Genomic DNA, 27,572 nt, shown 5'->3' on the forward strand with positions numbered 1-27,572 from the left:
ATCAACACAAAGATTGAAAAAAGATAATTAAAAGATTAAATAAACAACAATAGGCAACACGTAGAAATAATATAATTTTAAGAAACAAAATCCTTAAGGAAATTTTAGGCTACTTACTCTAGACCATGAAAACTATCCACAAAAACCAACTTTACGCTTTTGTTTTCGATTCGGTTCAACGTCCAACCGGAATGACACCAACCTTACAAACGACCCAGAACAATGTTTCTCAGAAAACCACCATTCGTTTCTCGAGAAACCGGTTTTGTGTATTGAAAAACGAAAACGACTGTATAAAACAACGTTCTTCGTACCGTTCTGTTTTCTTTGCGTTTTTTTTCCAAAAACTAATGCTCCCATTCTGTTTTTGGTAAAGTAGGATAGGAGTGACCTCTCTTTCATTTGGACATCATCTCAACTCATCACATCATCTTCTTTGTCCTCTCTTGATTGATTCATACAACTTGAAGGCTTCTCTACTTTGCATGTGTGAAAGAGGACAAATTTCTGGACTGGTTTTGGAGGCGAAAAATTTAAGAGATTAGGGCAGCGTTGACTTGGACTGCTTGACCATGCGTTGACTTCACTTTGGAGGGAAGAACTTCTGAAGGCCACATTGATTGCACGATTTTCAAGGTGTTTGGGGACAGTTTGACTAAGTTGACTTCAATGTTGACTTTTTGATTTGACTGCAGAAATTACAGCAGACTTTGATTGGGTTGATCAAGATGTTTTTTGGTTGACTTTGACTCCCTTGGCAGGTCGCATTCTTTTGTTGTTGTTCGAGTTGCTTGGAGGACATTTTGGGGCAGCTTTGACCACCATTGACTTTCTAGTTAGGGCTGCATTGACTATTGTTGACCGCTGATTTGGCAAGACTGTTTTGGGCATGTAATTTTGATATTTGTACTCTCTCTCTTTGCTGAACTATTGAAGAATAATAAGAAGATTTGATCAAAAGGTTTCCTCACATTCGGGTTTGTCCCTGGCATCCGCCATATCTTGTGTCCTTGGCTTGTCTTCTGCACATACTTTTATGTTCTATCTGCATTTACTTGATGTGTTTAAGTTAATGTGATTGCTACTGGATATAATAGGAAATTGTCATTGGGCTGATAAGGAACATTGAAGTAAATTGTGCTAAAGCATAGAACATACGATTGTTACCTAAAATTAACATGGTATCAGAGCTCTGGTGAAGACAAAGCCCAAGCAAGGGTGAAGCAAAGCAATCACTAAGTGAAGTTGTTGGGCAAGGACTCAGAACTAGTCCCAATGATGACTACATCTTTCTTCAAATCCGAAAACAGGCTTGAGGACAAATCCGACTATCATGCATGGAAGATGACTCCAGATTTGACATTGGAAGAAAATGATGCTATGGACTATGTCAAAGGAAGAATAGAAGAACCTCCTTCAAATGCGTCTGTTGTTGCACAAACAAAGTACAAGAAAGGTGAGGTTAAAGCTAATAAAATTATTGTTGATTCTATTCATAAGCCTTTGGTTGCCTATATTTCTGATTTGGAAACATCTAAGGAGATGTATGAAAAGTTGGTTGGGATGTTCAAAGTAAATCATGTGAATCAAGTTCTCTTTCTCAAGAACAAGTTGAAAGACATCAAGATGGATAGAGGAGAATCCATCCAATCCTACTTCATGAGGATTACCGAGATCAAGAATGATCTCCTATCTATTGGAGAATTCATTAGAGACAGGGAGCTTACTCTTATTGCTCTTGGTGGCCTTACAAGAGAATGGGATGTGTTCAACAATACCATTCTCAACAATGACAAGATTCTGGGATTTGATGAATTATTGGCCAGATGCACTCAAAAAGAAATTAGGATGATGGAAAGAGACAAGCCCTCAAATGGAAACAATCCTACCGCCTTCTCCACTCATTCTAAGAGAAGGAACAATGTTGGTCCAAGGAATCAAGGTCAAGGGTTCAAGCTGGCATTCAAAGAAGGAAGAAAAGGAAGATGCTTCAATTGTAACAGGTTTGGCCACTTCGCTAGAGAGTGTCCTCACAAGAAGGATACTCCAAGAGATGATGACAACAATAACAACAACTTCAAGGGAAATGGAAATCAAAGGAACAAGAGGTTCAACAACAAAGGAAAGAGGAATGCTTCCACTGCTCGAAATGGAAATGGTCGTCCTCCCAAGAAGTCGAGAAACTCTAGGTATGAAGTTAATGGAAATTTTTTTTTATCTTATTTCTGCCCTCTCCACCGCCTCTTCTCCGGATACATTGGACCCTTGGTTGATTGATAGTGGTGCCTCAAGGAACTTCACTGGGTACAAAGAAGCTCTCTCAAACTTGGTTGAAAAGAAGACAAATATGGAGATTACAGTTGAGGATAATGCCACTTATCCCGTGAAAGGAATTAGGACTGTTACTCTTCACTTAAATCAAGGTCAAACTCTTCATTTGCAAGAAGTGTTATATGTACCTGATCTGAAAAAGAACTTGGTTTCTATTTCTGCGATGGAAGATAAAGGTTTTAAGGTGACATTCATTGATGGGAAGGTTCGTGTTTGGAATAGGAACCCAGGAGATGCATTCACTCTTGGATTCAGGGTTGGTCTTTATCAGGTTGGAGGAACTTTGTTGGGAGCAATGACTTGTGATACTTCTTCAATCCGAATTATGGCACCAAAGATTTACTCACCTTCATTTCAAAGCCTTACCTGATGTAAGGAAGATGGTCACAGGTATGCCCGAATTCAACTTAAATCATGAAGGTGTTTGTCAAGGATGTGAAGCGGAAAACATACAAAGGGACCATTCCCCTCAAGTGAAACTCAAACCATCGATATTCTCCAATTGGATCATTCTGATCTATTAGGTATGTTGCCCGTGACATCTTTGGGTGGATATTTGTATTATGTTATTTTTGTGGATGATTTCTCTAGCAAAACATGGATCTATTTTTTAAAGAAGGATGAAGTATTCAAATGGTTCTGCTCCTTCAAAGCCTTGGTCAAGAATCAAACAGGGAAGAAGATCAAAATATTGAGGACGGATAATGGGACCAAATATGAGTCAAATGAATTCAAAGACTATTGTAGAGAAGCTGGCATTAAGAGGGAGACCACTACTGCATACACTCCTTAACAAAATAGTGTTGCCAAAAGGAAGAATCCATTATCATAGAAGCCACCCGTGTTATGCTTCATGATCAAGGTCTCCCGAAGTTTTTATGAGGAGAAGTTGCCAACACCGCTGTGTATGTCCAAAATAGATGCCCACATCAAGCTTTGGACTTCAAGACACCGGTAAGAAACCTAATGTTTCTCATTTTAGAAGTTTTGGTTGTCTCGTATATTTTCATGTGCCGAAAGAGAAAAGAAACAAACTAGATGCATCTGGGAAGAAAGGAACGTTTGTGGGCTACAGTGAAACTTCGAAGGCATATAGAATCTATGTGTCTGGTCAAAGGGAAGTGGAATTAAGTCATGATGTCACTTTCGTTGAAGGTTTTGCTCTTAGAAAGATCTAAGGTCTTCCTATCCCTAGGAAGGACAATGATGATGCTAATGTAGAAAAGTAGGATGAACCTTTGTTTGACGAACCGATGCTCAATGTGGAAGGTCTGATGGATCCCATTGATCCACCTCTTAGTGAGCCCTCTACTTCAAGAAAAAGACCTCTGTGGCTCAAAGATACTCTTGAAGATGCCAAGAAACATATTGCACCGAGGGGGACATTTCGTGAAAGAAAGAAGCCGAATAGGTACCAAGGGTACTTAACTGCCATGAGTACCATTGTACAATCTGAGCCTTGCACATTCGAAGAAGCTGTGAAGTAACAAGTTTGGAAGGATGCGATGAATGAGGCGTATGAGTCGATCATGAAGAATGATGTATGGGATGTGGTTCCTAGACCCAAGGACAAGTCAGTGGTCACTTTGAAATGGCTCTACAAGATCAAACATGGAGTTGATGGGAGTGCTAAAAAGTTTAAGGCCAGATTTGTAGCTTGAGGCTTCTCTCAAAAGGGAGTAGACTATGATGATATATTTGCATCAGTTACCCGATATACCACCATTCGTTTGATCATCCCTGCTGCCTCACAAGGATGGAGCCTACACCAGATGGATGTCAAAATTGCCTTCTTGCATGGTTCACTTAAAGAGGAAGTGTACGTGGAACAACCCGAGGGTTTCGAGGTTCAATATCATGAGTCACGTGTATAAGGTTGAAGAAATCCTTCTATGGGTTGAAGCAAGCCCCTAGGGCTTGGTATGAGAGTATCGATAGCTATCATATGACGCTGGGATTTAAAAGGAGCAATGCTGACACGAACCTATACTTCAAGGTTGAAAAGGACAAACCTCTCATTCTGGTCCTTTATGTGGTTGATCTCTTTCTGATAGGTGATGACCCTCTCATTCATCAATGCAAGAGGGAGTAGGCTTCCGAGTTCGATATGAAGGACCTAGAACTGATGCATTATTTCTTAGGGTTGGAGGTCTGGCGAAAGCCAGGTGAGATTTTCCTTTCCCAAGGAAAATACATTGTGAAGCTACTTGAGAGATGTGGGATGGTGGATTGCAAGTTTGTGACTACTCTGATGGAACTCAACTTTAAGAAGCTATGTGGAAGTGTTGTTGGGCTCGGATTGGTGAACCCTACAGGGTATCGTCAACTTGTGGGGGCCCTAATGTTCTTGGTCAACTCTTGTCTCGACATATACTTCGTTGTGAATACGTTGAGTCAATATATGGTCGAGCCTCATCACATTCATTGGATTGCTGCTAAGAATATCTTGAGATATCTCCGAGGCACAATCCACTATGTTCTGAGATACACTGCTGGGAATTTGAGGCTACATGGATATACAAATGGTGACTGGGCTGGTAGTGTGGCGGATCATAAGAGAATGCCTGGGTGTTGCTTCTCTTTGGGCTTTGCTTCAATATCTTGGATGAGCAGGAAGCAGAATTCAGTTGCACTAAGCACCATCGAGGTTGAATACATTGCTGCAAGTATGGCCTATTGTGAAGTAATTTGGTTGAGGAAGCTCTTTAGTGAGCTATTTGAGCACGTGCTAGATACCACCGTGATCTTTTGCGACAACCAAATTGGGATTTCGCCTGTTAGAGAATCTTGTGTTCCACGACCGCTTCAAGCACATTGATATTAGGTACCACTTTATATAGGATATGGTACAATGGGTAGCAATAAGGTTCCAACACATTAGAATAGATGAGCAGGTCGCAGACATTCTCACTAAGCCTTTGGGGAAGGTCAAATTCTTAACCTCCCGAGAGAGACTTGGAGTCATGGAACGACCCTCCTATGAGGGTCCTGTATGAGTTGGACACAGAGCTTTGGGGGCTCCTGGGGGCTTCGGGTACTTCTTGGAGCTATGAGCGACCATAGGGTGAGTGGTTCACCTTCCCCTAGTGGTGCGCTAGATACAGCTTGAGTGGTTCACCTTCCCTTGTGATACCCCATTATCGTTGACATATGTGTAGGGTGAGTGGTTCACTTTTCCCTACTTGGACACATGCATTTAGGGTGAATGGTTCACCTTCCCCTATGATTGACATATGCATAGGATGAGTGGTTCACCTTATCCTATGGCATATAAGCAGGATGAGTGGTTCACCTTCTCCTGTTGATGCCCCAGCACACATCCTACCCATAGAGTTCGGGACTTATGGGAAGTACCTCTCATCTGGGCAATGAGTTGGGAAAAGATTGTTAGGGACCATAACACTACCGACGGACGTGTCGTGTAGTGTCATACTCCCTATGATTATGATGCATGTTGTTCAACAACTTGATCTGGGATCAAAAACTGACTTTTGTCAATGGAGAGTGGTATGATCTTATGACTCATTCTCCATCTCTTCTTCTTCGTTATTACTTCATGGTTCAACAGAGCAGAGCAAAGCAGTGATGACAGGGATGGTACAGGATGACAGTTGGATTGGCAGGTGGAATTCTCCCTAGTTGAGAGGGAGTGTTAAAAATCGCAACTAGGGCCAACTTCCACCTTAAGACAACTCATATGATGGAGATTATTATTGGATTGGATTCCTCTTTTTGAGAGGTACAATTTTGATATAAAGATCATCTCATTCTGACAAATAGATTGGAATTTTGAATTTATTCTTTCTCATGCACAAATTGTCTAGGTCAGCCTCAGCGAAATGTAGGCTCATGAAGCCCAATGGATGTGTCTCCTCACCCTCATCGAAGTGTATAAATAGGAGTGACCTCTCTCTCATTTGGACATCATCTCAACTCATCACATCATCTTCTTTGTCTCTCTTGATTGATTCGTACAACTTGGAGGCTTCTCTACTTTGCACGTGTGGAAGAGGACGAATTTATGGACTGGTTTTGGAGGCCAAAAATTTTAGAGATAAGGGTGGCGTTGACTTGGATTATTTGACCATATGTTGACTTCACTTTGGAGGGCAGAATTTCGTTTTTTGAAGGCCACATTGATTGGCACGGTTTTCAAGGTGTTTGGGGATAATAGTTTGATTGAGTTGACTTGTTCACTTTCTGATTTGACCACAAAAATTACAATAGACTTTGATTGGGTTACCAAGTTGTTTTTGGGTTGACTTTGACTCCCTTGGTAGATCACATTGTTCTGTTGTTGTCCGTGCTGCTTGGAGGACATTTTTGGGTAGCTTTGACCACCGTTGACTTTCCAGTTAGGGTTGCATTGACTACTGATTTGGTAGGACTATTTTGGGCATGTAATTCTGATATTTGTACTCTCTCTCACTGTTGAACTATTGAAGAATAATAAGAATATTTGATCTAAGGGTTTCCCCACATTGGGGTTTGTCCCTAGCATTCGACATATCTTGTGTCCTCTTGTCTTGCCTTGTCTTTTGCACATATTTTTATGTTCTATCTGCGGTTTGTCCCTAGCATTCGACATATCTTGTGTCCTCTTGTTTTGGCTTGTCTTTTGCACATATTTTTATGTTCTATCTGCATTTACTGTCAATGTGTTTAAGTTAATGTGATTGCTACTAGATATAATAGGAAATTGTCACTAGGCTTACAAGGAACATGAAGTAAATTGTGCTAAAGCATAGAACATACCATTGTTACCTAAAATTATCACTCCTTCCACCACGAACAGTACATGAGCCTCCATGTGGTGGCAGTGAAGAAGATGGTGGCTATGGAAGTTTTGGCAGTGGAATTGATGAAGATGAGGGCCTTGTTTGTTAGGCCCCTACACTACTAATGTAACCCCTTATTGTTATTAATACAACCCCCTTATTATATTGATGTACCCATGTAGTGCCCATATTGTTACTATTGTGCCCCATAGAAGCCCACTATTGTTATTATTGTGCCCTTACATTATTATTGTTATGTCGGCTCTGATTATATTATGACCCCTTAGACTCCTATATATAGAAAGGAGGTCTTTTCATTTGTATCATCCAAAAATTGTTCATTTGTGTAATGTAAAGGAGGTTGCCCCCTCAAAGAGGCTGAATTCTAAGGCATTCATCTATCTTTTCTATCTTTTTGTGAGCTGGTTTCATAACATTGTTGTTGGTGTTGAAGAGTGGAACCTGGGAACCATGGGACCAAATGGTGGTGGCATCTCAACTTGATCATCACCTTGGAAAAGAGCATCCTCCAATTGCTCTAATTGCAACACTCCATCCTCCAAATTGGCCTCCTTTGGATTTTTATCCTAGAGCTTAAGGTCTTTATTATTCTTTGCATCATCACAGTAATGGGACAACAATTGCAAGTTGTAGTGAATATAAGCGCAACTCTCTGCCTGGTCTAAATTTAAGTTATTTAACTTGTTACTTTTAACATTGTGGATGAAAGAATAAGAGTTGCAACACCTCTCTACAAAAGAAGTGTTTAACACCTGTTTAACACCTGTGATAGCACCCACGATGCCAAAGTTTGTAGAAGCAGAGTAGCACCTCCATGCATGTTCTACCACTTAAGAGAAGAGAAATTCTCTCTATGTTTAATTGCATGATTGCTCCCAAATGGACCAATGCCAAGCGTGTAGTTGCTCAATTATTTCCGTAGCATGGTAGACTCCTCATCGGGGACTAATTTATCCAATGCTTTCATATAACTAGGTAGAATGTTTGGATCTAGGTGTTGTTTTCTCCTGCCCCCCCTTGGTGTTGGTGTTGAAAGCCATGATGGATGATAGTATTTAGGTGTCAGAACATATGCTAAGGCATGCAATGGAATGTTTAGCATTTCCCATCGTTTTTCAACCTTCGCATGAATGTAATTGTACAAGGTGATATCTCTAGGCTCAACAATGTCTTTAATCTACCCCAACATGTTATCCATAGTTCATACATCTCCCCAATTATTGGCCAATTTGAATCTGCAAACTTGATCGCATAATAAATTGGTTTGGTGAATTGCAAAACATATTTAATCTGTGAACAAAAATAACTGCCAAGAATAGTGTCCTTGACTACATTAGCACCATATCTATCAGTGTTAATGTCATCCCATGATTCAGAGGTCACCATATTAGTTAAAGCTTGTCTCATCTTCACTGACTACTTAAAGGGGAGGTAATAACTTGCAAATCGTGTTTTTGATAGTTTAAGCAACCACAACTTGGAGTAAGTTCCATAAAAGTCGTTTACCTTTGTATACCCTGTGACAAATTTAATGAATTGCTTCCTTTTAACCATATCATGCAAATAGGGAGAGCAAAGCACATTGAATGGAACACCGCAAGCACAAAGAAACCAGACCACCTTTCCATCCTCATCACCCCTCCCAACAACATTCAAGAAATCTGCTAGTGTTCTTCTATTTTTAGAGGTTGCAGAAGTACCATGAGGAGATGAGCTAACAAATCTAGAGGTTGCACTTGATTCAGAATGAGCCTTTTGTTTCTTTTTTTGTTTTGTGTAGCCTCCTCTATTTGGTTGTATTTTCTTCTTTTTTCCATGGAACCTTAGGGCAAAACTTGTATCCCTATGGGACACTTTTTCTCATCACTATCCAACACCCCACAAAGGTGCCTCCTCACACATGTATATGAACCACTATATGCTTTTGGGTACACAAACGTGTAGCTTCCACCACCTTTCCCCCCTCAAGTTTGGTCACATAATTCCATAAGGGTGTCATTGCAGCTTTCCCCTCTTGCATTGCAGTGTCCTCTTGATCCCCTTCCTCTTCAAACCCTTCCTCCTCAGCATACATTGGATCGCTCATATGGGGACCACTATCCTCTCCTTCTTCGCTTCTATTCCTACTCCCCAACACCATCATGAAAACCAAAAGTGGAATGATACATATAAGCCAAATGAACACTATTTTGGAATATGAATATAGATAGACAACTTGTAATGAAATGAGCAAGAAGAAAGAATGGGAAAGAGTAGGAGAGGGAGGAGAAAAAATACAAACAACAATGACAAAAAAAATGAGGGAGTTTGGGGTTTGCACTTACCTCTTTAGCTCTTGTATATGGTAGCCCTTCTTTACTCCTCCAAGCTCCTCCTCTTTCACTCCTAGTCCTCTTCCTTCACTCCTCTGCCTCCACTCCTCCAAGATCTCCTCAAGCCTCTCTTCTCCAAGCTCTCCAAAGATGCAAGAATGAGGAAAAGAGAAAGGGAAATTCCTTTTAACCCCATCTATCTTTTCCCTAACTCACCATAAACCTACCCCCAAACCAAATTGAATTAAGACAAAAAGAAAAAAAAATGGGCCTCCTGTAGAATCGTTCATCGCCCTCCGGACCCACTCGGGATCCATGTCCGATCCTCCACTAATCTGAGGTAGATCCTTTTTAGGGTTTGCGGATTAGGCCTGTGTGGTTCCGAATTTCCAGGAATCACCCCAAATCGATGGAACCATAGATCCAATTTTCAGATCTGCGATTCCGCTAGAGGATCAACCAAGGATTTGTAAGAGACGTGGTTCAGGCTTTAGATCCTTGGAGGGGGAAGGATCCTGCAACATTGAGCTATATACAACGAGGTGATTTTGTGTTTCATATTCCAAGGTGTCTTCACCTCCACCTCGTAATATATATATATATATATAGAGAGAGAGAGAGAGAGAGAGAGAGAGAGAGAGAGAGAACTTACATTTGAAGTGAATTTTTATAAATTAAACCTTATATACCTTTATAAAGTGAAAAAAATGGAATCGAGTAAGACAAAGAATGAAAAATTACTTGCAAAAGTTAATAAATATAGAGATGAGGTCAATAGCTTAAGACATCATCTTGGTAATGAGACATCATCTTGGTAATGTTGAGAAGGCACAAAAAGACATGAACACTTTACCTAAGGGAAAGAATTGACCAGCTAACTAAAAGGGTAGACACATTATTTGCAAAACCCTTAACCTATTGAAAACTGACGCCAAGTCAAGAATCACAAAATACAAGTGATCAAGGACATCAATAAGCACCAGAAGTAATTTTTTTAGGCACTAAGTATCACACAATAATTTCAGATAGAGATTATCAAAAGATTAAAAAGGAATTATTGAAATATGATGGTAGGGACCATAGAGGAGCAATCATCTAGGTCAACGAAATGGAGGGTATTTTTGAATCAAAATCGTTGTTGGGTGAAAGAGAAAAATAATGATAGCCTCCAATAACTTAGAAGGGGAAGTTTATGATTGCTTTCTATGGTGGACCAGAAAATGTGCTACTTGTTCTTATTAGTGGCAAAGTTACACGGTTGCATTATTGAAAAGGTTCCTCGATGAAAAAGACGATGACCTATATTTGTACATCTTAAACAAGAAGGAAGCACAAATGATTATATGCATGGATGGGAAGTTCTGGCAACAAGACTAAATGGATTTATAAATGAATTGCTATATTTGTGGGTTGAAGGATTACATATGTAGTGATATAAAACTATGGAACCCTAAAAGTAGTAAGGATGCTAGATATGGGGCAGAACTAATTGAACAAAAAACAAAGTCAATAGGCCATGATTCACCAAAGAAGATGAAAACTAGCATCAAGACTCAGATAAGAAAGGGTTAAACAAAGTGTAGATATTGTGGTGACAATGGTTTCCAAGGCACATATTCAACAATAAAAAACTATATACTTGCAAAGAAGAAAAGAACTCAGATAGTTCTAGCAGTGAATTAGAGAGGGAAAAGGAAGAAAAACAATTGTTGTAAGTGTGGAAAAAATTGGACACTTGGACATAGATGTGAAGACATGTTATTACGCTACTATAAAATAGTGGACGAGAAGAAAGTCGTAGTACAAAAGCCAAATGATGGAATCACTATAACATACAATGCAGATTTACACCACAAAGATCATCACTAGCTTCAATCTTATTTAGACAACAAAATAGGAAAGAAGAAAACAAACTTCAGAAAAGGATAATTACCCCAAAAAACCAAATACAACCACCAATTGCAAAATACATTCCATCGCATCTCAGAATGGAGAGAATCCAATCTCCAAGGAAAAAAGAAAGCAAATTGGAATGTTGTTGACAACCATGATAGAGAAACCATAGCTTAAGACCCTAAAGCTTGGAATCATAAAACTTTAAAGATAGAAATGTCAAAATAATCATAGATTTTGGCAGTACTCATAATTTTATAGACATTATTGTTGCAAAACAACTAAATCTTTTTGTGTACTGCACCAAGGACCTCAGTGTGACAGTTGCTAATGAATCAAACGTCAAGGAAGTGGGAAAATGTCATAAAATTTCAATTTAGATACAAGAATTGGAACTACAAATAGAACTCTACGCTCTAACGCTCGAAGAGATGAATATAGTGCTAGGGGTAGAGTGGCTGATATAGTTGGGAAGTTATATCACAAACCTTGAAGAACAATTTGTGGAGTTTAATTGGCAAGGTCAACACTATAAATTATATCGTGTTGAAGCTTTTGCTGACAAAAAAATGCAAAGAATACATAGGAATTGCTATTGCAAAATCTAGTAGGTCTAGTGCAAAGCCTCAATAGGCATCCTAGGTCTTATGACGACAATGAGATTAACCACCATTGTCACCTTAGTGGCCTCTCTCATGCTATTTAGTGGTGGATATTGTCCCTGCAAGGGAGGCTTCCCAGGCAAGGCTTAGAGGTTAGATGACTAGGGTTCTAATCCAAATGGCTCTCTAAGGGACTTGTAGATTAAATCACCTAAACAAATTTTCAATAAAGGAGGGTTCATAGGTGATAAGAGTCGAATGGTTATGGGGAAGGCATTGGCCCAAACGTTGAAGGCGAAGATAGGAATTACAAGTATTCAAGCACACTTTCCACCAACCCCATTAGACTAGGAGAAGGCTATTATGAACTAGGGTTTTTATGGTTTGCAGATTTACAACATGCAATAACATATCACAACAAAGAAATAGCCTCTAAGTTATAGATTCAACAAAGGATTGAAGGCCATCAAGAGTTGAGTAAAGGATTAGGGTTTTAATGGTTTTATTATTTATATACGTAAAACAACAATAAATATCTAGACATTCGTGCTACTTTTGGGGTGAGAAATGCAATTAATGCTAGTTTTTTTTTTTTCTTTGCTTTTGCTATATGCAATTTCTATTAATAGGACAATAACACATAAATGCAAAATTACCATAAAATGTAAAGTAAAACCAAACCCTAACCCTTGCTATCAAGAAAATAAAGGGAAGAGGGGAAACATTAAAATGATCACCAATACTAGATTAATGATTTTATTCAATTGGGCAATTGAGTCAATTACGACAAGGTCGATGATAGAGGGCCTTGGATGAAGAGGGTGGAACACCAAAATGCTTCTCCTAATTTCTATATATGGGAGATTTAAGGTCAGAGGATGCAAATTTGCATAACCGTGAAGGATCAAGATTTCAAGAAAGACACTGCACTTTTTAATATGGAATAGTAGAAACCCATGCAAAATATCGTGCAAAATGGAAGATAATGACAATAATCATACACTATTCCATCAAGAATCACTTCATCAATCCCAAAATACTCTTTTAATACAAAAATCTCCCTCCCAAGGCAATGTGCTACTCAAAATATCCATTGCGTCCAAGAGAGAAGACAAGAGAACCAGTGTGCACTCCTTTAAGAGAGGAGTGAGTGATGTGATGATGATAAAGTGAAAGTGAATTCCCTCTATTTATCTAAGGGCAACCAAGTCACTTTTCACAAGTTTACAACAAAAGCCCAAATTGTTTTCTTTGAGAATTCAATTAGGCCCAAAGGTCACAAGTTGACCTTAGATAGCTTTACAAAATGATAAAATATAAGATAGACATCATAAATCTTCCACATGTGTGGGAGGAAAGGCTCTCCAACATGACATCACTTTCTAAAAATGGACATCTCCATCAAGCAAGTGACAAATTAAGTCCAAGAATGCTCCTCACTCCAAGGTACATCATCAAAGTGCATGGGTATATCTCCAAGTAACATCTCCTCCACCATGACGTCATCATCAAGAAGGTTCACATCACTCTCCTAAGGCATGCATGGGTGTCGTGGAAACCCTAGGAGCAAACATTAGCATGAAGGCATGGTGTGTTGGTCCTCCCAAACCATCTCAGTGGTCTTCATCATAATTTGGGCTGTGGAAAAGGCAACGTCCATCAAATAGGGTCAAGGCCAACTTGGGGGCATCTTGGGTCCATCTAGGCACATCATCAATCAAGCCAACACCTTGGATTCCTGCCTTAAAGTTTCAACATCTAGAGGTGTAGCAAGGGACATACAACAATGTCAAGGTTCTTGAATCCCAACATTCATCTCAGGAGGGCAAAACTGAGGCTACGGAGTCATATGTTCTCTCAAAATGAGGCTATGCATCCTCTAAGTGGTGCTAAAGAGGTGTCAAGCCATTCCTCAAGGAGTCTCCTCATTATCAAGTGGGATCAATATCATTAGGAACATAAACCATTAAAGTATCACAATGGACCATATTCAATATTATGGGCACAAAAATTAGTTCACATAAACCTTTCCTTCCATTGTCTCTCTAGCTCAGGATTTTTAAGCAAGTTACCACATTGATGTTAGGGATGATTACACAATTCACCCTAGTAGATGCTTTTAGCCCCCAGGGGTAAGGGCATCTTACAAGTAGACCCATCACTCCATGAATGCATGGAATGGAAAAGACTCAAGGAAGATGGCTATACCCATGGTGGCAGCTGAAGGAGGTCCAACTTCTCTAAGTACAATGATGAGAAGAGAGAGTTGTCGTGGAGGCATGAGTTACCCCTTGGCCTGTTTTTTACACCCCTTTAGTGTGCCTTTTACTTTAATGATTTATCTCTTTCTTACATAGCTGAGGAGACCCAACCTGCTTTATGCTTTTCCAATACCCATTAAAGATGTAGTAGTTTGTCACCTTTAGAGTTGAAACTTGAGACATTCATAAGTTCCTTTGTTTTCAAGAGAGCACAAAATTCTTAGGAACTGGGTGATGGCTAATGAGGGGGGGTAAAGCTCATGCTAAGCTTTTTCCTACATCTAATTATGTCCCAACCATCTTCTGCATTTTTCATTTTCATTATTTGCGGCTTCATATGCTTTTATCTTTCTTTCAGCTGCATCAACTTCTTAGAGAAAACTTCTTGGCCTTGACTTAAAGATGAGGATATAATAATATATGGTGCCAGTCCCAATGACCAATGACAATCAACCCAAAGAATGGAGATCGATGATAAGGGAAATATGGAAGGTGGCAAGTATGGATACCTTGGGCACGTTATATCAATTATTGCCCCTCCTAAAGGAACTCAAGGGAGGTCATACTGAGCTAGGGGCAAAGGATAATCTCCCAGGTGCAGCATGGGAATTAAGGTACAATCAACAAGAGTGGTCATTCATCCAACTTGGTTGTGATCCATATTAGTATTCCCCAAAACATTAAATGAATTCACATGATTACAGAAATTATTAGTGTACTTTTTGATAGATGACCCACTTTCCTTGAATCATGCTGGATGGGAGAGAGCACTGATCAAAGCATATGAAGAGAGCTTTGAAGTAAAGCTATCTGTGAATCATCATAGGATGGCTAGTTGATCAATGGCAAGAAATTTTTTCTCCTATGGGTTACCCACTTTTGGTGGGTAATAGGAACCTCAACAACACTCAAAGTATGAATGAATTCAAATCCGTAAAAGTAGATAAACTTTATCCCATTGCAGAAATTTGCTCAACTAGAGAAAATCCAATTTACTATGCTTTGAGGACAAAGCACTCCTTAAGAGGATGGCAATGTTATAACCATAATAATGATAAAAAATAATTATAAGTTAGTTAAATAATGAAAAGTCAAGGGGCATGTACTCTTACATTTCGTGACCAATCAATGCTTTAAGTAAACTATCATGAGGGGTGTTGTACCATCATCATTCTTACTCATATTCATCATTCAATATGTTTTATCTGCATAATTATCCATCGTTGAATATAAACAGGGATTGTTTATTACATGTGACCTCCAACACACTTAACTTCATCAAATATTAAAATATTTTGTCTAGAGGTGCACCCTTCAAGATAACGATAAAAAGTATGCTCCTCTAAGCTAATGCTTCTAAAATAGAAAAAGGAAACATTCTATGTATGTTCCCTCCAAGACAAATCTCCAAATATAGAATGGAGACTAAGGACATGCACAAGCTAGATGTGTGGCCCTCCAAGAAAACCAAAAATAATGCCAATCATAGCTGAAATAATGATATTTGACCATTCAATAATGAAGGAGCACAAAAGAGAGGTGTGCCTTAGAAGAATGTGTCATAGAGCCACCTCATCTAACCATAAATTTCCCTCCAAATTGAGTGTGCCCTTGGAGAATGTGCTAAGTGTGGTTACACTCCATCAAAACATATGCCAAAAAGGGATGTGTTATTTTATAAATTCATCAACTAATTCTGGAAACCGTGTGCACAAGGGAAAGGGTGCCCTAGAGAAGTGTGCAAAAGTAGTTATCAATAAACAATAAAATACACTTTCATAACCACCCTGTAATGATGCTCAACCAACAAAGAGAGTTGTGACCTAGAAAGGTGTGTCATCCTCTAACAATAGAATAATGCATGCAAGCCTTGAAGTCTATGCCAAAGAGAGGAGTGCTCCACAATACAGCATTAAATAACTCCTCGTAAAAGGATGCAAAATTACTTAGGGCATTGAAGCAAAAACCTTCATCTAGATGATTAATTTAACCATTGAATGGTTAACTCAACCTCTCATGTGTACACAAAGGATAATAACCATAGTCTACCTCGAATGGTCCTTAAATCATCATGAACATTTAGCAATGAGGGGTGCACTGATCCGTAAAATGTTGTGGATATTCCACTGGATAGCTTATCCAACATATCTGATAAAATTATACTTAAAAATCCTAAATGTAAACTATGAGGGTCTATTTATCTTTAGAATTTTGGGTCTATAATTATTGTTTATTGCTTATGCATGCAAATTATAATTATGTAGAAAAATAGAGAACAATGAAATAAAAACTTACAAACCACGATTTGACACAAGATATATACCTTGGGAAACCCTTTCAACCTATCTGGAAGGTGAGGTTGTTTTGCCCTCTTTCTCTGAATAGAAAATGGTTGCAAGTACAAGTGGTTAGGTGTTCAAATCCTCTATGTGTGCTCTCTCTATCCCTCTCGGCTACTCTGCTCGTCTATGGAACAAATGCACTAAATAGGAATGGAACCCCTTTTCCTCTTAGTGGCCTGGTTATAACACAACTCGATAGCCTACTAGTGGTTAGGTTTGACTCCCTCAACTCTTAAGTAGATTACAATATGGACGCTTCTTTAGCCTTCTTCATCATAATCACGTGGCTAGCCCTTTTTCCATGATTAATGGGGGCTGAGGTGGCATCTTCTCAAATTCCGGTGGCCAAAAAAGGAAGGTCAACTTTCGAGTGGCATAACTTTTGCATACGGACTCTGATGGAGAGTTGATTCTTGCGCCGTTGGAATGGTCTTTGTGTGTAGAATATGAATAAAAGGTGCCGCACTAAAGCAACAAAGTTTTACCACCAAGAATGTTGTTTGATGCCTCAAAATGCTCCCGAAAGGTTTCAGACCCCAATTTGCCAAGCTCGGTCCTACCGGTAAAAATGGTCCTGTCAGTTGATTTCTCTACTTTGTCCACTCTGAAAGCATCAAGATGGATGAGAAACAATATAATGATCCAAACCGAATCATGCACTCCATCAAAGTGTTGTACTATGTAAATAAAAGACGTCTTCCCTACCAAAACCCCACCATGATAATGGCAAAACATAAAGCCCAACCTATGGTGCACCAAGGGATTATTACATCACAATGCATCATTCAACATTGGGAAAAGGTTAGATCACCAAAAGAGATATAGTACTCTCCCCAATCTAACTCAAAACTTAGGAAATGTCACATCAATGAGGGTACTACATATAACACATTCCATCTAGCTAATGTTTAACAGATATTACAATATTAAGCTATATCACCTAGGGAATTCTCATCAAGGAAACATGCATCATTCCACCATAGCAACATCATAGGAGAAGGGGACATAAGAAAGTGCTAACCCTTCCAACCCTCTAGTATGCCCCCCCCATAGCACATCCAAAACATGAGAATCATGTATAACACACCCTCCTAGTTACAAACCAACATCTTAACATCAACACACCTAGTCATTAAGATGCTTCATGAAGAAGTAAGACATGAAGAAGCAAGCACTCATGTGTTAATAGGGTGATCCGTCAAGAAAAGCATGCAAGTAGCATCAAAAGCATGATATGACTGCCAACCATGAGACCATCCACCAAGAAGTGAAGATCCTCCACAAAAATGTCCCATCAAATGATCAAAAACCAAGGAGAGAAGAAGCGCTATCAAGGTACCAACAACAAATTCCACCATTGTGATGAAAATCACAATGTGGAACCTCATACAATATGAGGTGTAACACACTGAAAGCTCTTAGGAATAAGATCTGAGAAACCTCTAGTAAGAGGTGAAATTTTCTGAAATTTGCACCAAAAGTCATATATGGAAATATCTACATGGATGAACACATATCCTCTAGATTATTGGTTAGTAGGGATGCACTAAGTCAATGTTGCAAATTGTGTTGGCCAATATATTGTGGAGGGTTTGGAAGCAGAAAATGTTAGCAAACTTCAGAAAATTAAAAAATATGCAATTTTTTAATTTTTAAAACATCTACAGCAAAAACAATATCAAATAAATGCATTGCCATATAAAAATTGATATATAAGATGTATAAGATCATTGTCAGGTGATATAGCACACTCTGATACTGAATTCTGTCTTGAGCCATGACCAGTGTTGCGGGGGAGCCCTATCCCCCCCCTCGATCCCGCTCCTAATCCGCGCTCTGAGCGGGAGCGATTTTGGGAGCGCGCTCCCTAAAAAAAAGAACGCTCCCTGCCTTTTCGAGAGCGTTTAGCCTTTTTTGCAGTAATGTTCCAAATGCAATTTTTTTTCAAAGAAACAAATAAGTTTTGAGTGGGATAGCTTAATGATCAAGTCCATGGCCCTAGTATTGATATGCGATTCATGGTAATGTTATTCTGAAGTAAAAGTGACATTCTCCTTAATCTTCATTTTCATCCTTTTACTTAAATTTTTAACATTACCATGAAATGATCAAGTCAATGGCCCTAGTATTGATATGCGATTCATGGTAATGTTATTCTGAAGTAAAAGTGACATTCTCCTTAATCTTCATTTTTATCATTTTACTTAAATTTTTAACATTACCATGAAATGACTCAGGATGTTTGAGGGTGGTTCCAACCTCATTGGATTTCATATGGAGAAAGTAGAATTTGAGATTTCATTCAAAATCCAGCAGACTTATTAGTTTTTTAGGATTTCAGGATTGCAATGTTTCCATTGAATTTTGTCATGTATTAGGGTATGGAACTCGTATTTAATCAAGAACACCAATCCCTCTATGTACCTTGATGTTAGTGACATTGGTTGTCGAACTCCTCTATCATGACCCTCCTAAAAATGTATGCATCACTCAAACAAAATCTTGAGTTGACATGCTATGCTTTTTCTATCTTATGTTAATGCTTAGAGGGTGATATTAATGACAAAGATTCTGATTTGCCAACAAGACTAAAAGGATTTTAGGATTGCAATGTTTTTATTGAATTTTGTCATGTATTAGGGTATGGAACTCGTCTTTAATCAAGAGCACCAATCCCTCTATGTACCTTGATGTTAGTGACATTGGTTGTCGAACTCCTCTATCGTGACCCTCCTAAAAATGTATGCATCACTCAAGCAAAATCTTGACTTGACATGCTATGCTTTTTCTATCTTATGTTAATGCTTAGAGGGTGATACTAATGACAAAGATCCCTATACAGATACAAAGGTAATGACAAAGATACCTCTGGATATTAATGCTTAGAGGGTGATATTAATGACAAAGATCCTGATTTTCCAACAAGACTAAAAAATTAGACATTTCTCGTGGTGGCAAGAGGCCCAAGCATAAGCAATAGATAATAGATTACTTGTCTTTTCTAGTTTTTAGTAGTTTTTATAACTGACTCTTTCATATTTATTATGATATTTTTTTAGACAATATATGACAATTTAAGTTTGAAGTTGGCAATTATAACTCATTAGTAATGAATTATGATGCTTCATGAAAGTTGAAAGTTGTTACATTTCATTTTATAACATTTCATTTCATGTTAGATATTATTTGTTGTAATGGTTACACTTAGCTTACAAGTACAGCTTTGGTGATCAATGATGATAAATGTTATATATTGAATTTTGAAAGCTTGAAATTAAAAGATTGATGAATCATGAGACTCAATATGCTGTATGTTACTATGTTACTAACTTGTGGACGTGGTTGATGAACATTGAAGATTATAACTTCTAGATGATTGTTGTTTTAATGGATCAATCTATGTTTTTTTATGTTTTTTATATCTAATTCATCATTCCACATGTTTTTGTTGACATATATGTATCAAAATATAAAAATATAAAAAATATATATATTATATAAAATACGCTCCCGGATTCGCTCCCAAACCGGGAGCTTCTGAAAATGAAAATGTTGCTCCTGCACCCGTTTTCGCTTCCGCTCCCAAGTAACACTGGCCATGACACTTGAGTCTCTAAATTACAGAAAAGAATATAATAAATTGGACCCTTGCTCAAATTGGAGTCTTCGCTTGAGTGAAAATTTCTCCCAAGATGGAGTCCATGACTCCTGTACAGAAATTTCTGTTAGTTAACATTTTTTAATTATCTTCTTGAATTGATTTGATTCTGCATGTTATAATCAAAACGAATTATGATTTTATCCTCCCCACAGGAGTTATAAATAAAAGATGATACTCAGGTTTTTGACTTCCAGGGGCCAGTTTGGACATCATTTTTCTATAAAAATTCAGTCCATTTTGTGCAATTTCCACTGAGTCCCCATGCTATCAAGTAATTCAATCAACACTTCACGATAAATCTGTTAATGGTGATAACAACACTCGATTACCACTTCTTAGCTCCATGAAAGACGGTGAATTTTTCCTTTGCTCTCAATCCACTGCTGCTTTTCAAACGAGTTAAAAAAGAAAAAAAATGGATTTTATTGGCAACATGTCTTGGACCTGGCAAATTTGTACACTGACTTGTAGTTTTTGGAGAGATGTTAATTTATTTTTTATATTGTGATATATTCAAAGTTTGAAAAAATCATTATTTTTACTAGTGATTGGGCTGAGACAGTTGTGATATATCACGATTTCAGTGATATATCACCAATATTTGCAACACTGCTCCAAGCCCAGAACATTGTTATTTTCAGACATGGACGACTTTTGGAGCTCTAGAGCTTCTTGCACTAGAGCTGGTTCTATCTATTGCAGACAGTAGACATATTTGAGAGAACATGTTTTTGCATGTAACCTGAAGGCTAGGCTAACATGAATGGTTAACAAGGAGAAAAATTCTGCTGTCTCTAGGATAAATGGAAGGATATGAACTCTATTACGTAAACTCAGAGGAGGTTGTCTCCAGGATAACTATAGTGCTTAGAGGATAACTGTAGTTTTTGCATCTCTCTTTTCTGCACTCAGCTATTTACTGGTTTTGCATTTTACAGTTTACCACAGTTGCCAACAATCTATTTAGTGGTTTTGCATTTTACTACAGTTGCCAACAATGTTATCGCTCTATCCATGTGTATGCAAAATATTTTGCTTATGTTTAGCTAATTTTGTCCATTGTTATTGCTCAAGCAGGTGACCAACTTTGCTTGTTGTTTGGCAAAACATCGAAAATCGGAAACACTTGAACCCAAGGATATATTACTACATTTAGGTAAAGAGAATTCTATCTCCATTGGTATGCTATGATACTCTTTATGAGGTTGGTTTATAAGAATTTCTCTCGTCTTTTTTGTTTTTTTCTTGAACTGACAATGTATGTGCAATAGTTTTCCCTGACCCTTTTGTTAATGTTGTCACATTAGGCTCTTCATCACGTTGACTTTATATAGTTTGATCTCTTGAAACTTTTTTCCTTGTAAGTTCTAACTTGAACATGAACCTTTTCTGCAGAAAGAAATTGGAATATGACAATTCCCGGCTTTGCTGGTGATGAATACAGAATCTACAAGAGGCCGGTAAGAATCTCTCTCAGATTTTGTGCACATGGGGACAGCATAATGCTGAAGATATTTGTTATATCAAGCTATAGTTGAGCACTTTGAAATTATAACTATCAAGCGACACTGATTTTACGTTCCAGATTGTATCAAGAATTTTTCTATCATACAATAAAATGAAATTCTACCCATGCTCTTTACCTAAATGACCTTCCTGGTTAGTTGACTTGAAGGAAAGGATAGTGTCATAGGAAACATTGTCTACTTATTCAAGGCATTAGTGTTATGCAGGAACCTTCTCGTTCTTTGCCTGGGAATAAAATTATCTGATCACGTGCCTTTTACTGATTGGTTGTGGGGGATTGCGTGCAGTCTGTGAATGAGAATCACAAGCAACGGCTCTCCATGGTATAACTTTGTGACAATTTCTTTGTACCACTTACCCCTTTCTCTATCAGCACATTTGGTTTCTAACATGACTTCTATTTTTCTCTCATCATTGATAGTTTGTTATCTTTGCAAGTTTGTACTGAAGAGGACTTTTTTAAGAGATGAGTTGGATTACTAGTAATTTTTGAAGTCCATATAGTGATGCTTAGCATTATATTTTTTTCTTTCAGATTCGGAAGTCAGTTGCAACATCACAGACAGGAACGGAAACAGGAAATACCAAGGAGTCTACAGGACAAGTTACCGGGAATGCTAATTCTAAAGTTCCAACCACAAAGGGATCACGTGAAGTATCTGGTGCACAAGAAAATTCATGATTACACTTAGTTTTCAGGCTAAGGTATAAGGGTCTATGGTGGATTGGTTCAATCACATAACGTAAACATGCTTTCTAATATTAAGATTGTAATGAAGTTTTTGAAACAGGAAACTGCCAGTTCTATCAAGGAGCCATTGGGTAAGTCCTATTCTTTTTGTAAATTGCCTCTTGATCTGAACTCTATAATGAATAAAGAGGCACAGTATAAGGCCTGGCAATAAAAGCGGACCTATGACATTTTTATTCCTTTGAAAGCATGGGTTTCACCACTGTTCCCTTGTAGCTAGAATATTTATTGCACAAATGCTCAGAAATTCTTGAAAGTTATTTGAATGCATGGTCTTGTTCCCTTGTAGCTGGACTATTTATTGCGCAAATGCTCAGAGCTTCTTGATGGTTTAATTTGTGGAGGTTCATCACTTTATGAGCTGTGACTTCAATATAACCAACTTTGGAATGTTGCGAATTTTCTTTTGTACAACATGATAAGCAATGCTCTTAGAACATTTTAAATGGGGATTGAATCTGCAAAATACATGCGACAGATGAGAGCATTATCTTTTAATTTTTTTAGCATGGAACAGCATGAAAGTTTTCAATAATGGTAAATCCTTTGAAGATATAGATTATTATTATTTCTTGTCAAAATGCAAGTGCTTAGAGTTGTTCTTTGTTTCATATGTGGAACACTTTAATTTGATTTAATGTGGTCGGATGCAGTTTAAATATGGTTCTTATAATTCTGTTTAAGTCTTGTAGTTGCTGTGAAAACATAGCTTCCAAACAATTCAAGCATGGTTAGAGAATGGCCCATATGGGCAATACAGAGTGTCAATATTCTTGTGTACTTTCTTATATGTAAAACATTAATTTTTGTTTTAGTTTCTGCAAATATTGTGTGCATATCTGCTGTTATGTACGTTATACATCCGTATATCTAGAATTCATGATTCTCAGGATTCTCATGCTTCTTGAAAAGAATGTATACTAACACTTTTGAACATTTTAACAGTATCATCAAGCTGCTTCTGGGAATTCCCAATTCAGGACATTTTAAACGTCTTGTGTGATCATTTTCTGCTTAAAGGAATTCTTCTCATATGGGTCAACACGTTTTGCTGCTTGCAGCATGTTCATAAAAGTGGTGTTTGAAACAGAAGGTTTGGATGGAGCAGACTCACAAAATAAATGAAATTACCTGGGTATATATTTTGTAGGATGCATGTCTATACGTGGTATCTGTACTTCGAAAGAAAAGTCTTCATTAGAAGGAAGCAGTTCAAATTTGTTTTCGTAAGCTAAGATGTTCTCAGGGCTCAGATTATCATAGAAATCTGTGACCCCAATATTTTCCCTTTTTATCCTATTCATTGTTGGTAAAAGTATTTCTTTTTACATTTTATCTTATGTGCATGATATATAATTTTTTTCACAATTAAAAAAATCATATTTCTGCTGCAATTTTCCATCCATATGATAAGTTTTTTCAACATACTTGGTGATGTGACGCAGTACAAAGAGGAAACCTATTTTGATAGGAACCATTTGAGTCTACAACATTAGAGATAGATTTTAGTATGTTCATTATGTATATTGTTTATTTCAAGGTGAAAGGTCTGTAGGAGTGTGAACTCTCAACCGCCATGATGTTATGTTATGTGTCTGAACACGTGTGCAATGTTGCAAATACCATTTCGGGGAAGAAATTGGATAGTCTGCGTTGCAAATACCATTTCGGGGAAGAAATTGGAGTCTGCAATGTTGCAAATACTATTTTGTGGAAGAAATTGGAGAGTCGGAAAAGTAACTCACATGAAATAGGGAATAAGTGGGGAATATGCCATTTGAAAAATATTGGTAGAAACCAGAGATATTTGCAAACATGTCTTTATTTTTATTTTTATTTTTTTCTAAATTTGAGCATTCCTTTTATAACTTCCACTAGAGTAACTAGTAGTTTATCATTTTTATGTAGAATTTTCTTGAATGGTTTATTATCAATAAGATGTAGAAGGGAATATTGTTGCAAGACACATTTTACATGCATATTTCCATTGATGTGAAGATTCCTATTTTGGTTCATTATTAAATGTTCAATAGTACAAAACTTGATGACAAACATTATGACCATTTTCCAATTATATCCATCTGAAACCTCACTTTCAAAGGGAAAATGAACGTTTTACATATTGATGTCATTTTAAACTGTGGGAATATATAGAATTTTCTTGATTTCTTTAGAAACTCATTTTCTAACGCAATAGGTTAGTAATGCATGTTGCCCCTTTAAGGTAACCTCCTTAGAGACACTTTGTCAAGTGTGATGTTGTTGTATGTACATGGTTTATGTTATAGTTTTTCAGACCCATGTTTGTTTGTGCCTTCCATCCCACCCATGCTTTCAGATTCATTTTGCAGTGTTATATTGGTTCCCACCGTCTGGACTTTATTTTATATGTGCTAGCAAACATTATTTCATGATAATTTCTTTAAGTTGAAATGATTTCGTGTTGCTTTCTAGTTTAGAATGGTGTTGATAATTTTTCTAGTTTATATGTTGTGACATAGATATGAACATTATCTATCTACAAATAAATGAAGATCTTACCTTTCTGCCTCATTTAACCATGGGGGAACATAATTATCTTCAAATAAGTTAAAATGACTAAAAAAATTAAAGAAAAAACAATCAAAGAGAAAATTGTGTCGAAGTAGCAAAAATGAAAAAAAAAAAGAGGCCTTCTTTTAAAGGCTTCCAACAAATGAATGAAGTCTTATGGTAAAAAAACTAGTTGGACTAGAAATATAGACCTAGTACATCACTTTGTGACATTGAGGGTTATTTCATAGGATTTTGTTAGTTTTGTCTCATAAAGTGCACCATTCGTGTGTATTCCTAACCAATAAATTTAGGAAATACCTTATGTCATACCTTAAGACATGTAAAGGGGATACTATTGTATCATCATGCCTTATTTAGACAACTAAGCCAGAATCAAATTTTCTATGTTTTTTTGTGTCTTACAACTTGTTTGGAGTTTGATTCATCATTATAGGTCAGGGTAGTATACTTTGGAGTTGGTGAGTTACACCTGAGGATATTTGCACATTGTCTTGGGATCCATGATAGCATGGGTATTCACATAATGAATGTGTCCACATCAACTATGACATTGCATGGAGTATTTGTTACATTTGTACTATTGCTATCTAGCTCATGTGAGGGATGCCTCCCTTTCCTTGTGCCCATTTCATATTTGAGGGCATTATCGATATGTTAGTGAGTTAGTGTGTCACGTACTCGTGTGAACACAATTAGACTCCACTTGCTATTTATCACATATTTCTAGAGGTTTTTAGATGGACGATTATGACTTGTTTGACCAAGTCAACACTATTGTATCTAGAATCTTAGCACTTGTCTATCTCATGTTTTCACATGTATGGATAGATTTGATATATTTATGAGGATTTTGGTGGACTCTCATCTTTGGGGTTTTCATTGACCACTAGATGGAGCACTCCACTTGTTGACCATGTCAAAGTATTTAGAGTACTCTCACGTGTGGATAAGAGAAAGTTAGGAATTAGTTAGATAACCACTTTTTTTTGTAAAATCACTTGGTATTGGATGGTTGCATATGGACACCTCTCTTATAAAAGGACTTTTGTCTAGTTCATTTTTTGTTTGAAAATGAAGAGAAGCTTGCTTGTCACTCTTTTGGCATTTTTCTTTCCATTGTGTGATTATTTATTTATTTACTTTTAAATTAAGGAGATTGAATCAGCATTATTTTTGAAATAACAAAGTGAAGACACCAAAGGGTTAGAATTTCATTTATATTTTTTGGACATCTTTAATTTTCTTTAAATAAGTTTTTTTATTTATATTTGATAAAAGTATCTCTTGTGATTTTGTCTCATTGATTATCTAGAAAAAAATTCTTTTGCAAAACATAGATTCTTTCCTTAAATTTGATCTAACCCTCTTTAGGACCCTTTAGGATGTTTTGATAGTAGCTTGAAATTTATTCTCAACTACAAAGTGGAAAAGAGCATTCTTCATTGGCAAGGAAGTTTGCACTAGGGAAAGGATGACTCCATTGGCCCAATGGCAAGTTAATTTCTAGCTTGCTTGTTATCTATGTTAGGGTTTAATCACCCAATATTTATATTAAACTTGAGTTAAAATTGATATAGGGTTTTCATGGTTAAATCACACACACTTATTGTCACATGAATTTTTAGTAAGCTTAAATGAAAAAAGTGTAATGGCAATATGAAATTTGAGGTAAAAATTTCAATGTTTCTTCACATTTTTTTCTTAATTCACATAATTTGAAAAGTTTGATAGATCTTATGCAACATTGTATGGTATGTTTTGGAAATTTGGCATCGTCACAGGTTAATTCCTTTGTTTTCCTAAATCACATACTATAATTTACCAAACTCATAATCTTTACAATGCAAATATTCCCAAATTATATTTAACATGGATTAATTTTCCTAAGAATGAAACAATCTTCTTGTTTTGGATCAAAGCATCATACTTATTATGTTAAGGGAATAAGGTTTCCTTTCATGATATCAAATGGATACAATGAATGTATGGATAACAATCTCTTATATGAATGGTTGTTTATAGGAACAAATAAATTTCGTTCCATTTTTGAATCACACGTTAATGGTTCTAACACTAACAATTTCTTAAATCAGGGACATGGTTCTTAACATAATTTCACGCTAGTGTCATTGGTTTACTGTGATTTTTCATGGTTTAGTGCACTCAATTTCTTGGGATGATACATTAAAATAACATAATGAGAATGTATTGATGATCTATGAACAAAGATTTAATAATGGGCGTGTTCAATAGTGGATATGATGATCTATGAACAAAGATTTAATAATGGATGTGTGCAATAGTGGATATGATGATGAACAAAGATTTAATAATGGACGTGTTCAATAGTGGATATGATGATCTATGAACAAAGATTTAATAATGGAAGTGTTCAATATTGGATGATTGGATCTTATGTTTATCTCAATTAAATAACTGAGTTTGGCGCTATACAAATATTTTTCCTAAGCGTAACACATGTTGGTATGTCATGCACTCGGCTAATGGCGCACATTCCCATGGTTCTTTTTTACATG

At 37.1% G+C, this 27,572-nt stretch overlaps 1 protein-coding gene across 7 annotated transcripts in view; it reads left to right on the top strand.

The window, feature by feature from the left end:
• Window positions 1-23,047, top strand: part of LOC149218221 (transcription initiation factor TFIID subunit 12b-like) — a 156,530-nt gene extending 133,483 nt beyond the window's left edge. For 2 of the 7 annotated variants that reach the window (XR_016249142.1, XR_016249139.1), the window contains exons 6-10: window positions 21,279-21,357; window positions 21,597-21,661; window positions 22,016-22,051; window positions 22,264-22,550; window positions 22,769-23,047. Coding sequence is in view for 1 of the 7 variants with exons in the window: in XM_089383851.1 (XP_089239977.1) it covers window positions 21,279-21,357; window positions 21,597-21,661; window positions 22,016-22,051; window positions 22,264-22,410 (327 nt within the window). In the remaining 6 variants the exon portion in view is untranslated. Of the gene's footprint in view, window positions 1-21,278; window positions 21,358-21,596; window positions 21,662-21,924; window positions 22,052-22,263 lie in introns of all 7 variants that reach the window. The other 5 variants (XR_016249141.1, XR_016249140.1, XM_089383851.1 and 2 more) reach the window with 5 other exon arrangements.
• The last annotated feature ends 4,525 nt before the right edge of the window (window positions 23,048-27,572 follow it).

Source organism: Pinus tabuliformis, chromosome Q, assembly GCF_031772625.1.
Source record: "Pinus tabuliformis cultivar Carrire ecotype Pingquan chromosome Q, CPIR1, whole genome shotgun sequence".
Taxonomy (NCBI): domain Eukaryota; kingdom Viridiplantae; phylum Streptophyta; class Pinopsida; order Pinales; family Pinaceae; genus Pinus; species Pinus tabuliformis.